At 51.6% G+C, this 12,992-nt stretch overlaps 2 protein-coding genes across 3 annotated transcripts in view; one reads left to right on the forward strand and one right to left on the reverse strand.

The window, feature by feature from the left end:
* Positions 1 to 9,505, reverse strand: ZBTB26 (zinc finger and BTB domain containing 26). Of its 2 annotated transcripts, XM_029063362.1 has the most exons (5): positions 9,475 to 9,505; positions 8,390 to 8,505; positions 6,178 to 6,293; positions 5,883 to 6,038; positions 1 to 2,998 (listed from the first exon to the last, which is right to left on the reverse strand). In XM_029063362.1, the coding sequence occupies exon 5, from the start codon at positions 2,986 to 2,988 to the stop codon at positions 1,660 to 1,662; it is 1,329 nt and encodes a 442-aa protein (XP_028919195.1). In that variant the 5' UTR covers positions 2,989 to 2,998; positions 5,883 to 6,038; positions 6,178 to 6,293; positions 8,390 to 8,505; positions 9,475 to 9,505; the 3' UTR covers positions 1 to 1,659. The 2 variants fall into 2 exon arrangements, with proteins under 2 accessions (XP_028919195.1, XP_028919194.1); XM_029063361.1 differs by having other exon boundaries at positions 5,883 to 6,293.
* Positions 9,506 to 11,890: 2,385 nt separating this feature from the next.
* The window catches only part of LOC100089730 (rab GTPase-activating protein 1), a 110,175-nt gene continuing 109,073 nt past the window's right edge, over positions 11,891 to 12,992 (forward strand). The window contains exon 1 of the mRNA XM_029062806.2: positions 11,891 to 11,957. The gene's annotated coding sequence lies outside the window, so the exon portion shown is untranslated. The remainder of the gene's footprint in view (positions 11,958 to 12,992) is intronic.

Consider the following 12,992-nt stretch of genomic DNA (forward strand, 5'->3'; position numbering starts at 1 on the left):
TATATCTGCCCCAGCGCTTAGAACAGTGCCAGGCACAAAGTAAGCGCTAAACACCATAGGAAAAAAAACAAAATTGATGAAAAGGAATCAACCCCCAAAAGCTATTTTACTCGAAAACCTTCAGCTCATGCCTACCAGTGCCTCTGGAGGATAACAGAGAATCTGAGGAGAAAGTAAGAGCACAGCACTTTCTGTACCACTTTTGTAAGAGTGTCTCTCTTTTGACCTCGTACGGTTTCTTCTATGTATTTTATTTATTAATTGTTTTTTAGACCAAGAAGGGGTATGCTGCCACATGTTGACCTATACCATAGTCACAGATCTACCATGTCTAAATCTAAGGAACACAACACCAAGAAACAACTCCCAAACTTACAGGCCCAAACATTTTCTTCAAGAAAAACGGTTCTATCTACATAGACTGACCAACGTGGTCTCAGTTAGTAGCAGATTGGGGAGTGGAGCATGAGTACCTGCCGGGGGGGAAAAGTCCTGAGTTTGCCTCTTTTTGTGATGGGTTGACGGCAGTATTACCGATCAAGGTACCCTAGGAGTAGAGGATGATGTGTTCATGATTTATGGAAAAATTCCGGATCAACAAGGCAATATTAATACATGGAAAACACATCTTATAACCCAAACTCAAACTGCCTATGGTTCGCTCGAAGCAAAGTACCTAGATTCTGGAGTAGCTGTTTTACTGTCAAGAGATCACCATTTCTCAGCACGTGAACGTGCCTTCGGTAGCTTTGCCTTTAAGAGCATCGGCAGGATTTTTGATCGGGTGACCCACTGACACAAAGTTTTTGGGCTTAGTACCCGTGGAACCCCGCTCTACGTGAATAACTTGGAACTGTCGGGGAGAGGGCATAATACTGCTTTTTAGAAGAGGGTGTAGAAAGAACCAAAATACTTCATGTAAACAGCTTTAACACAAACACAAATGGCTTGAGAGGAGAATGTGAGACCCTGGACAGAGACAGATGAAATCAGCTACTGAACCAACCCCAGCGGTTCTATCGGCTCTTGGGGGCACCACGGCAGGGTCAACTTGAATCTCAGCCCCTCCCCTCCTAAGGCTTTCTTCTCCTCTCTGCACAGGGTTGACGGTCAGAGGATAGACGCGGTTACTTCAATGCTACTATCTGACCACGTCCCACGGGAGGACCGAGGGCCAAGGTCGGCCCCAAACACAAGCCAAGGTGATGCATCCCAGATGGAGTCCTCCTTGAGACGGGAAAAGGTACAAATGAGGAGAAAGTCATTCGCCCCCAGAGACGGGACGGGGAGTCGGAGGGACAGCTTTAAATGGGACGTGGCCAGGCCCACTCTCAGGACTTTGCCCAGACCAGCTGATGGTCTTTCGAGGAATCCGGCTAGCCACACCTGCCCCTTCGAGAGCTCAGATCTCGCTCTACTCTTCCCCCAGGCTTTTGCCCAGACCGCCCGGCGGGTCTTTGGAGGCTCCCGACCAGCCAGACCCGCTCCTTCGCGGTGGCCCAGATCTCACTCTGCTCTTCCCCCATTCTTTAGCCCAGACTACCTGGAGGGTCTTCTGGGGAATCCGACCCGCCGTACCTGCTCTTTCAATTAATTGCCCAGGTCTCACTCTACTCCTCGCCCATCCCTGGTCAGACAGCCGTGTGTGTCCACACCTAGCTAATTAACACAGGCACCGTCACTCCTTAAACTGAGAACAGCCTGGGCCAGTTTACCTGCATCCAGAACCTGGGTGGCCTCGGGTTGCGGCGGGCACCCTTTGGTGTCTGAGACAGTGGTACAGGCAAAAGAATCAAAGTCCACAGTTAGGTCTTGCACATTTCTTTCATTTGCATTATCAAAGCTGTTTTTACCGTGTAGCTGTTTAAGGTGTTTCCTCAAAACGGGTTTGTGGGCAAAGACCATGTCACAGTAGTTACATTTGTGGGGCTTATCGCCACTGTGGAGGTTGAGATGATCCTGGAGGGAGCATTTCTGAGAAAAGGTCTTCCCGCAGATCTTGCACTGGAAAGGTTTAATCCCGGCATGGACCCTCATGTGCCGGTGGAGATTGCCCTTCTGGGTGAAAGTCTTGCCGCAGAGCAAACACATGAAGAGTTTATGCATCTTTAAATGGTTGGCGTAGTTCTCCAGATGTCGAAACACCCTGGTACACTTGGGGCACTGGTGATGCCACTGAAGGCCTTTGTCGACGCCCCGGGGATTAGGGCCAAACAGGTCTTTGGAGGCCAGGATGACGCCGTCGCTCCCTGCGTAAGAGAGAGCGTAGTTGTGGAGGTGGTTTTGTTCGATCTCGCTCACTCTGTTCTCCACCGTTGAATTGATTAAGGAATGCTGAGGTTCGGACGAATGCAAAGCAGCGGGTTCAGGGGAGGCAAACTGACTCGGTTCCTTCTTGTTATTTCTCACCTCTGACACTTCGCCGATAGACTCCACTTTGACGATCTGGATATCGCTGTCCTCCATGTCCATGCTATCCTCGGAGGGCTGAACGCAGGGCGAGTCCTGCTTCTGAGACTCCTGGTCACCTCCCCGGTCATCTTTGGACTCTGAAGAATCGCTGTGTTGCTCACATTCCTCTTTGCCCTCCAATGGCTGTTTGGGCTTTATGAACTTCCACAGGGCCTGGGTGCATCTTTCTACGATATGACTCATCTGGAGAAAGCTTGCCGCCGTCAAATAATTGACGAGTTCCATCTCGGGAAACTCCAGAATCCCGCTGTAACAGGATAACAGCAGTTGCCTTCCCACTTCTGAACTCTGCAATATAGAGATTTTCACCTCCCTCGAGTCATTCAGTAAAAACTGATCTCTTAAGAAAGGGGAGCCCGCAGCAAAAACAATTTTGTGGCCCTGAACCTCAACGTCATCTATGTGAACCGTAACATCACAAAACTTGTTTTCTTCTCTTAATTTGTTCATTTTTTGTAACATTGAATCTCCATAATTTTCAAACTTGAAGTGAAGGAGATCTGATCTTTCAGACATTTTGGCAGACCTGAAGGACAGAAATATCCAGAGGTTGTAAATGAGGAAACTCAAAGACTTTTAATTAAGAAAAATCTGCTTTCATTTTCAGAGTCATTTGCAATTTCCAATTTACTTTTATCCATCCAAAATGAAGCGAGGAGGCCGCTGAAAGAACCTCCGAAAGGTAGCTGAAGAGTATTTCTCACCCTTATGTGTTAGGAGCAACATTTGGAGGGAACTGATGATTTAAAAATACAAACTTTAACATGTTACTTCTGCAGACAAATCATTAATTTAAAAAAGTGCTGGTCTCCGGTCAATCCATGCCTATTATATTCCAAGGATAGAACTATCAGCTAATTTCAGAAGCAAAAAACAAACAAACCCAAAAGAAACCTGAAGTTTATATTAATGCTATCTCAGAGCCATTACTAAAGGTGATCACCGTCAGACTCTGCAGTTTGCTCCAAACATTTAATAAACAACAAAAGCCTGCCTCTTGTAGGAAAAAAAGTCCTTCCCACGGACTGCTCTTTCGAAAAAAAAAACAACTGAAACGCTTGTGTTATTTCCAGGCAAACTTCCTCAATTTAAACGGAGGTGAACTGTCAAGGAAATGTCACAGTCAAAACTTCCTCAACTTAAAGTGATGTAAACTTCTGTCAAAGAAACATCAAAGACCCCAATCTTGCATTAACCACAAATGGGTTAAGGCGGCATGGGCCTACACTCCACCTTTATGCTCGGAGGAAACCTGTCGGTGAGTCGGTCAAATCGATCAATTGTACTTACGGCACACTTACTATGCGCGGAGCACTGTGCTGGACTCTGTACTCCTCTCTCTCATTCATCCCACATATTCAAAGCCTCACTAAATCCTGTCAGTTCTACCTTCACGACATGGCTAAAATCCACCCCTTCCTCTCCATCCAAACTGCTACTAAATTAATGCAAGAACTTACCCTATCCCGCTTTGATTATTGTATCAGCTTCCCTGCCTCCTGTCTCTCCCCACTCCAGTCCAGACTTCACTCTCCTGCCCGGATCATTTTCCTTCAAAAACGTTCAGACCATGTCTCCCCACTTCTCAGAAAACTCCAATGGTTGTCCATCCAACTCTGCCTCAAACAAAAAACTCCTCACCACTGGCTTTAGAGCACTCAATCACCCTGCCCCCTCCTACGTCACCTCCCTACTTTTCTACTACAACCCAGCCCACACACTTTGTTCCTCTAATGCCAACCTTCTCACTGTACCTCGATCTCGTCTTATTCTACCTCCAACCTCTAGCCCACGTCCTACCTCTGGCCTGGAACCCCCTCCCTCTCATTTCAGATAATTGCTCTCCCCTATTCAAAGCCTTACTGAAGGCCCATCTCCTCCAAGAAGCCTTCCCTGACTAAGCCCTCCTCTCCTCTTCTGCCACTCCTTTCTGTGTCACCTTACTTGCTCCCTTCATTCATCCTCCCTCTCGTTCATTCCTTCATTCAGTTGTATTTATTGAGCGCTTACTGTGTGCAGAGCACTGTACTAAGCACTTGGAAAGTACAATTCAGCAACAGACAAAGACGATCCCTACCCAACAACGAGCTAGGAGTCTAGAAGGGGGAGACAGACAACAGAACAAACAGACAGGCGTCGGTAGTATCAGAATATATAGAATTACAGATATATACACATCATTAATAAATCAATAGAATAATATGTATGTACAAATATACACCAGTGCTGTGGGGCAGGGAAGAGGATAGAACAGAATCCCACAGCACATATGTATACATCGTTTAGACTGTGAGCCCGTCATTGGGCAGGGATTGTCTCTATCTACTGCCCAATTGTACATTCCAAGCGCTTAGTACAGTGCTCTGCACATAGTAAGGGCTCAATAAACACTACTGAATGAATACCTGTACCATTATTTATTTATTTATATTAACGCCTGTCCCTCCCTTTGGACTGTGAGCTTTGGGCAGGAAATGAATTGTATTCTCCCAAGCGCTTAGCACTGCGCTTGGCACACAGTGAGCGTTCAATAAATACGACCAAATGAATGTACTAAGCACTTGGGAGGGTACACTACTTTCCCAAAATACAAGACCATAGCTACCAAACAAAGAAATCGATCTCTATCTAGCTGAAGAGCAGTAGCACTCTTCTACTCCAGGCCGGGAGACCAAGTTCATGTCCAAAGAGTCTGCTTTAACAACATGATCATTATCATCTTAGGCTTCCCTGTGAGATCAATAGGCTTCTTGTTTTGACGTGCGAAGACGCAAAGTATGAGCTTTCCACACCTCTATAATCAACGCTATTTATGGAGTGCTTACTGTGTGCAGAGCACTGTACTATAATACAACAGAGTTGGCAGACACCTTCCCTGCCCACAGTTATTCAGTGTTCTAGCAGATCTGTTTTCAGATTGATTAGAGAAGGAAAAGAGAGGGATTCAAGTGTGTGTGATAAGAGATAAGAAACGCCTCTGAAACTCTCTTCCCTTACAAATCAAAGAGCACACAACGGTCCCCTGGCCTTGGAGCAGTCTGGAACATACAGAAAAAAACAAAAGACAAACAAAAAACAGACAAATACAAATTAACAATCCAAAGCAGCAAACCTAGAGTGGCACACTTTCCAGTCTCAACAAGTTTTAGTGGTTGAGCGTGATTATTTTAGGAACATTACCCAACGTTTCAATTTATAGCCGGGAGTTACAAAGCGATTGCTATTTTAAGCAGCAAAACAAAATTGGTACTGTTCCTACACGCTCGACTGTCCAGACTTCATTAGGTCGGACTACTGCCTTCCTTACTCCAACAATTTATCCTGCCGACTCATTAAGGAGAGTGCACTGTCTTCCATCAATCCCAGCAATTGAAACACTCTGCAACATAATCTGCTCAAGAGAAATTTACCTTGCTGGTTCAGTGAGTAGAGGGAGGCATCTCTTGCTTCATGCTCCTCCGCTGCAAAGAATCTCAGCAAACAATCTTCTTGGAATTCTGTAGAACTCATCCAGGGGTTCCCATAAAGAGGCAGGTGTTTCGGCTTTTTGGTCGAGCGTCTGGGTTCTGGTTTGGAAGTGGGAAAATCTTAGTCTGTCTGCTCTTGGGAGAATTCTTCACACGCACACATCAGCTCCCTTTCCATAGGCCTGGAAACCCGGGTAGGCTAAGGAAATGATTGTGGTTTGTCATCAGCAGAACTCACATGTCTCTGGCTGTGACCTGGGGGGAAGGGAGTGAGCAGTGACCAGATGGCGGCTGATTCAGGCGGTGAATGGTAGGGCCCGAGCTGGTAGAGGAAGAGGATAGCTCAGCTTCCACCTGTTGAAAGGAAAGTGGGGGGCTTTTCAGAAAAATGGAGACTGTGGGTCCAGGAGAAAGAAGATGGATATTGTTTCTGTGGTGGGGGGGGGCCCTCAAGATTCAGTTCTGGATCCCCTTCTATTGTCCATCTACATCCCACTCCTTTGAGAACTCATTCGCTCCCATTGCTTCAACTCCCACCTCTACGCGGACGATACCCAGATCTACATCTCCAGCCCGGATCTCTCTCCCTCTCTGCAGTTTCGCTTTTCCTCTTGCCTTCAAGACATCTCTACTTGGACGTCCTCCCGTCACCTCAAGCTCAACAAGCCCCAAACAGAACTCCTCATCTTCCCACCCAAACCCTATCCTCCCCATCACTGTAGGCGGCACCACCATCCTTCTGTCTCACGAGCCCCTAAACCTGGCCTTATCCTTGACTCCTCTCTCTCATTCAACCCACATATTCAATCCATCCCTAAATCCTGTCGGTCCCACCTTCGCAACACAGCCGAGATCCACCCTTTCCTTTCCATCCCAACTGCTACCGTGCAAATACAATCCCTCATCCTATCCTGCCTGGATTACTGCATCAGCCTCCTCGCTGACCTCACGGCCTCCTGTCTCTCCCCTCCCCAGTCCCTACTTCTCTCCGCTGCCCAGATCACTTTTGAAAAATGTCATTCTGCACAGGTGCCTACTCCTCAGAAATCTCTAAATGTTGCCCGATTCTCTCTATATCAAGCAGAAACTCCTCACCTTTGGCTTCCCGGCACTCAGTCAGCTCTTTCCTACTTATCCACCCTCTTCTCCCATTACACCATCGTCTGTACTCTGCATTCCTTGAAAGCTAACCTGCTCACGATCCATTGTTCTCATCTCTCCTGTCACAGGCCTCTTCCTCATCCCTGTCTGGACCTCCCACACCCTCCATAGCCCTCAGACCACCACTCTCCCCATCAGCAGAGCCCTTCTGTTGTCAAATCTCCTCTAGGACACCATTCTTAAATAGTTTCTAATCTCCCTCATTTATACTCTCCCAACTGTTACTTCAGCCACCTCAGCACGCTCGCAAACTCTCACAGGAGTATGTGCACTTCTTACCTACCCTCTTACTTAAGAACTAATTCATGTAGACATTGCTCTTTTCTTCTTTCTCTTATCTACAGTTAGAATCTGTCTCACTAGACTGTAACCTATTCAATGGCAGGTATCATTATCTACTAATTCTAATGTACTCTCCCAAGATCTTAAGTACAGTGCTATGCACAGAGTATGCACTCAATAAACATTACCGATTGACTCTTGGGTCCCTTATCCAGTTAATATTTGTCCTAGACATCAACCATAACATTTATTAAATGCTAGACTTTGGGAAGAAGGGTGATAGACAAATGCAATGTTTCTGCTTTGCCAGTGAGACTATTTAATTCCTAAAATGCTCTTAAATTTGACACACTTTCAGTTTCCCTATAAAGCATCACACTTTCAGCTTCAGCAAATTGCACATAGAAATTGACCAAAATCTCAGTCTTCGGATGAACAAGTTACTATACAGAAGTCCTGTGCTGAAACAAGGAGGAAAATACTACTACTAGTAATAATCATGATGGTATTTATTAGGCGCTTACTATGCGCAAAGCACTGTTCTAAGCGCTGGGGTTGACAGAAGGTAATCAGGTTGTCCCACGTGGGGCTCACGGTTTTCATCCCTATTTTACAGATGAGGGAACTGAGGCACAGAGAAGTGAAGCGACTTGCCTAAAATCACACAGCTGGTATGTGGCAGAGCTGGGATTAGCACCCAGGTCCTCTGACTCCAAAGCCTGCACTCTTTCCACCAAGCCACAATCCTTCTCTTAAACACTCTCTGTACATCCCGCACCTTTCGAACTGCACGCTCTTGTTTCACAAACAGTACAAAAATCTCCACTTTGTTTGTAACAGCAGAGGAAGCTCAAACCCTGGCCTGAAAACTGCTTAGGAAGGGCAAAGGAGGCCAAGGCCTTGTCCCCCGTCCCTATAACTCTGAGTATCTGAATCTGAAAGTGATGCACGGGAAAAATTCCAACAGGGATTCAATGCAAGTGGGAGTCACGGCCTCGTCGTCGTACCGAAAAAGCGGATGGGTATTCTGCAAAAAGGCTGAGATGCTCATCGTTTCTGTGTGACGACGGGGACCACGACCTCAGCTGTGGTTGTCCTAGATGCTCTCCAGGCACACGAGACGCTGTAGGGGATGGGGGAGGCCAAGTGAAACAGACTTCTTCCCACCCCTCCATCAGATCCCACAAATCCAGAGCGGAAAAGTGGGGATTAAGAACGTGGCTCGGCGAGGAGGGTTAGGCTTCCCGGCCTAGACGTGACCAGCCATGCCCTCATTCCCCAAGGGTGTCCCAACCCGCCGGGTTGCCCTGCCCGGGCCGATTCCCTGCCAGAAGCAGCCTGTCTTGTCCTGTCTTCCCAAAATGTGGAATCTGCCCTCGGACGTTGTCCCGTCTGGCTCCGGCCCCTCGGCAGTCTTTAACAACAGCCTCGACGGTAGTTGAAGTTGTCTCGGGCGGGGAGGACCCGACCGATCCTCTCCCAAGTGCTCAGCCCAGTGCCCTGCACAGAGTAAGCGATGGCTCACTAGCATGGATGGATGGAGGGACTGATTGATGGATGGATGGATTGATTGATGGAGGGATGGATGGCTGGACTGATAGATGGAGGGATGAATGGACTGATTGATGGATGGATTGAGGGATGGACTGATTGATGGAGGGATGGATGGCTGGACTAATAGATGGAGGGATGGACGGACTGATTGATGGAGGGATGGAGGGATGGACTGATATTGATGGCGGGATGGACTGATTGATGGAGGGATGGCTTGATTGATTGATGGATGAATGGACTGATGGATGGAGTGATCGATCGATGGCTGGATTAATGGATGGCTGAAGTGCCGGAGGTCGGGCCCCCGCCCCTCCCGGGCCGGCCGTCCGGGGTCTCGGGGGCTGGGGTCTCTCCGGATGGGGTCGGGCGGTGGGAGTCCCGGGGTCCTTTCTCCCTTCTCCCGGCGGCCTCCCCCCCCCCCCCCCCCCGTCCCCTTCCCTTCCCCCGGCTCCCGGTGGGCGAGGAGGAAGAGGGAAGAGACGGAATCCCGGCCCTCCCAGAGCTTTCCCGGGGGGGGGGGGGGGGCGGTGGGACAAACCTCCCCTTCCCGTCCTCGTCCTCCTCGTCGTGCCGGTGGGTGGGTGGGTGGGCGGGGAAGGTCTGAGAGGGCAGACCCCCCGGCCGCACTTACGGACCCCGAGTTATGCGGGGGCGGGGGCGGCGGCCCCACGGGATCCGGCGCCGGGAGCAGCCTCGGCCCCGCGGGCGGGAAGCGGGAGACAGGGAAGGAGGAAACCCCCGGCGCCAGCGGGACCAGGGGGACCAGCGGGAGGAGCGGGGGGGGGGGGGGGGGGCGGGAGCAGGGGGGGGCGATAATGAAAGGGGCGGGGGGTGGAGCGGGGGGCGGGGCGGGGCGGGGGGGAGGGAGGGAGGGAGGGATGGGGCGATTACCGACCGGAACTGGAAGGGAATCCCTCCCACTGCCCGAAACACCTTCCGGCTTCCCCCCTCTCCTCCCCTTCCCCCCCTCCATTCCCTCTCCCTCCCTTCCCTCCCCTCCCTTTCCCCCTCCCCCTCCCTTCCCTCCCCTTTCCTCCCTTCCCTTTTCCCCCTCCCTTCCCTTCCCCCCTCCCCCTCCATTTCCCCCTCCCTCCCCTTTCCCCCTTCCATTCCCCCCTCCATTCCCTCCCCCCTTTTCCCCCTCCCTTCCCCATTCCTCCCTTTCCTTCCCCTCCCTTTCTCCTCCTCCCCTCCCTTTCTCCCTCCATTCCCTTCCCCTCCCTCCCCCTTCCCCCTCCATTCCGTCCCCTTGCCTCCCCTCCCTTCCCCAATCCCCCTCCCTCCCCTTTCCCCCTCCATTCCCTCCCTTTCCCCCTCCCTACCCTTTCCCTCTCCTCTCCCCCTCCATTCCCTCCCTCCCTTTCCCCTCCCCCTCCCCCTCCCCCCCTCCCTTTCCCCCTCCCCTCCCTCCCCCTCCCTTTCCCCTCCCCCTCCCTCCATTCCCTTTCTCCCTCCCTCCCCTTTCCCCTCCATTCCCTTCCCTCCCTTCTCCAACCCCCTCCCTCCCCTTTCCCTCCCTCCATTTTTCTCTCCCCCCTCCTTTTCCCCCCTCCCTCCATTCCCTCCCTCTCCCTCCCCTCTCTCCTCCCTCCCCCTTCTCCCCCCTCCCTTCACCCAACTCCCCCCCCCCCCCATGGGCATGGGTTCTAATCCCATGCTCTGCTCTGTGACCTGGAGCAAGTCGATTGACTTCTCTGGGTCTCACTTACCTCATCTGGAAAGCGGGGATTGACACTGCAAGTCCCCATATGGGACAGGGACTCCTTTGAGAAGCCAGGGAAGAGCCCTGGCTTGGGAGTCAGAGGTCACACGTTCTAATCCCGCCTCCACCGGTCAGCTGTGTGACTTTGGGTGTGGGATCACAGATTTAGTCCCCATTTTACAGATGAGGTAACTGAGGCACAGGGAAGTGAAGTGACTTGCCTAACGTCACCCAGCTGACAAGTGGCAGAGCCGGGATTCGAACCCATGATCTCTGACTCCCAAGCCCGGGCTCTTTCCACTGGGCCACGCTGCAGGAATGGTCTCTTTCTGTTGCCCAATTGTCCATTCCAAGCGCTCAGTTCAGTGCTCTGCACTCTAGTAAGCGCTCAATAAGTGTGATTCTATTCATTGCTATTGTTTTTGTCCGTCTGTCTCCCCCGATTAGACTGTAAGCCCGTCAGTGGGCAGGGATGGTCTCTATCTGTTACCGAATTGTCCATCCAAGCGCTTAGTACAGTGCTCTGCACATAGGGGAAAGAGCCCGGGCTTGGGAGTCAGAGGTCGTGGGTTCTAATCCCCGCTCCGCTGCTTGTCAGATGGGTGACCTTGGGCAAGCCACTTCACTTCTCTGTGCCTCAGTGACCTCATCTGTCAAATGGGGATGAAGACTGTGAGCCTCTCTTGGGACAACCTGATTCCCCTGTGTCTCCCCCAGCGCTTAGAACAGTGCTCTGCACATAGTAAGCGCTTAACAAATACCAACATTATTATTCTCTGGGCCTCAGTGACCTCATCTGCAAAATGGGGGTGAAGACTGGGAGCCCCATGGGGGACAACCTGATTCCCCTGGATCTCCCCCAGCGCTTAGAACAGTGCTCTGCCCATAGTAAGAGCTTAACAAATACCAACATTATTATTATAGTAAGCGCTCAATAAATACGAATGAATGAATGAATGAATGAATAAGTAGGACTGCACGTTTAACCACGGCCGTCATTGATGAGCAGGAGGACTAGGAGCGTACGCATGCGCACATCGGACTTCGCCTCGGCGGGGGCGGCGGCGCGCACGTGCGCAGGCGCACACCGGACTTCGCCTGGGCGGGGGCGGTGGGGCGCGCGTGCGCAGGCGCACATCGGTCTTCGCCTCGGCAGGGTGGCGCGCGCGTGCGCGCGCTCTCCAGAGGGGGCGGGGCCTAAGGCGGAAGTGGAGTGGGTCACGTGCCATGGGGGGGCGGGCGGCCCAGGCGCTGGGAGCCTCCGGGACGGCGGCGGCTGAGGAGGCGGAGAAAGAGGAGCGGAGACGGCGGCGGGTCGGGTAGGGCCGCGTTTCTCCTGTCCCTTCTGCCACCTCCCCCCCCCCCTTTTCCCGCCCCGTCCCCCGCTCCCCTCAGCGGGGATCCCGGGGGGCCGAGGGGGCGGGAGGCGCGCGCCCGGGCGTCGGCGCGCGCCCGCGGCCCGAGCGGGCGGGGAGGCCGGAGGGCGCATGCGCGGGGGGCGCCCCTGCCCCGACCGGTTCCCCCGCTTTGGCCCACGTTAAAGCCCCGCCTGCGGGGCCCGCACTCTCCGCGGGCGCTCTGCACCGCACCCTCCTCGGGAAGGCCCTCCCGCCTGCCGACCCTGACCCGCCTTCCAACGACGCCCCCCGTCTGGGAAGGACTCGGGGTCCCCGCCCCGCCCCCCTCAGGCACCGACTGTGCTCCCTCCCCGATAACAATAATAGTAATGGGGGTATTTGTTAAGCGCTTACTATGTGCCAAGCGCTGTGGGAAGTAGAAGGTAAGGGACCGGACTCTTGTCCCTCCTAGATAATAATAATGAAAATTGGGGTATTTGTTAAGTGCTTACCATGTGCCAAGCGCTGTGGGAAGTAGAAGGTAAGGGACCGGACTCTTGTCCCTCCCAGATAATAATAATGAAAATTGGGGTATTTGTTAAGCGCTTACTATGTGCCAAGCGCTGTGGGAAATAGAAGGTAAGGCACCGGACTGTTGTCCCTCCCGGATAATAATAATGAAAATTGGGGTATTTGTTAAGCGCTTACTATGTGCCAAACGCTGTGGGAAATAGAAGGTAAGGCACCAGACTGTTGTCCCTCCCGGATAATAATAATAATGATGGGGGTATTTGTTAAGCGCTTACTATGTGCCAAGCGCTGTGGGAAGTAGAAGGTAAGGCACCGGACTGTTGTCCCACCCGGATAGTAATAATAATAATTGGGGTATTTGTTAAGCGCTTTACTGTGTGCCAAGCGCTGTGGGAAATAGAAGGTGGTAAGGCACTGACTGTTGTCCCTCCCGGATAATAATAATAATTGGGGTATTTGTTAAGCGCTTACTATATGCCAAGCACT

Source organism: Ornithorhynchus anatinus, chromosome 4 (assembly GCF_004115215.2).
Source record: "Ornithorhynchus anatinus isolate Pmale09 chromosome 4, mOrnAna1.pri.v4, whole genome shotgun sequence".
Lineage (NCBI taxonomy): Eukaryota > Metazoa > Chordata > Mammalia > Monotremata > Ornithorhynchidae > Ornithorhynchus > Ornithorhynchus anatinus.

What these genes read in the sequence shown, in the direction of transcription:
- ZBTB26 (XM_029063362.1), bottom strand. Translation starts at nt 2,988, where the DNA reads ATGTCTGAAAGATCAGATCTCCTTCACTTCAAGTTTGAAAATTATGGA.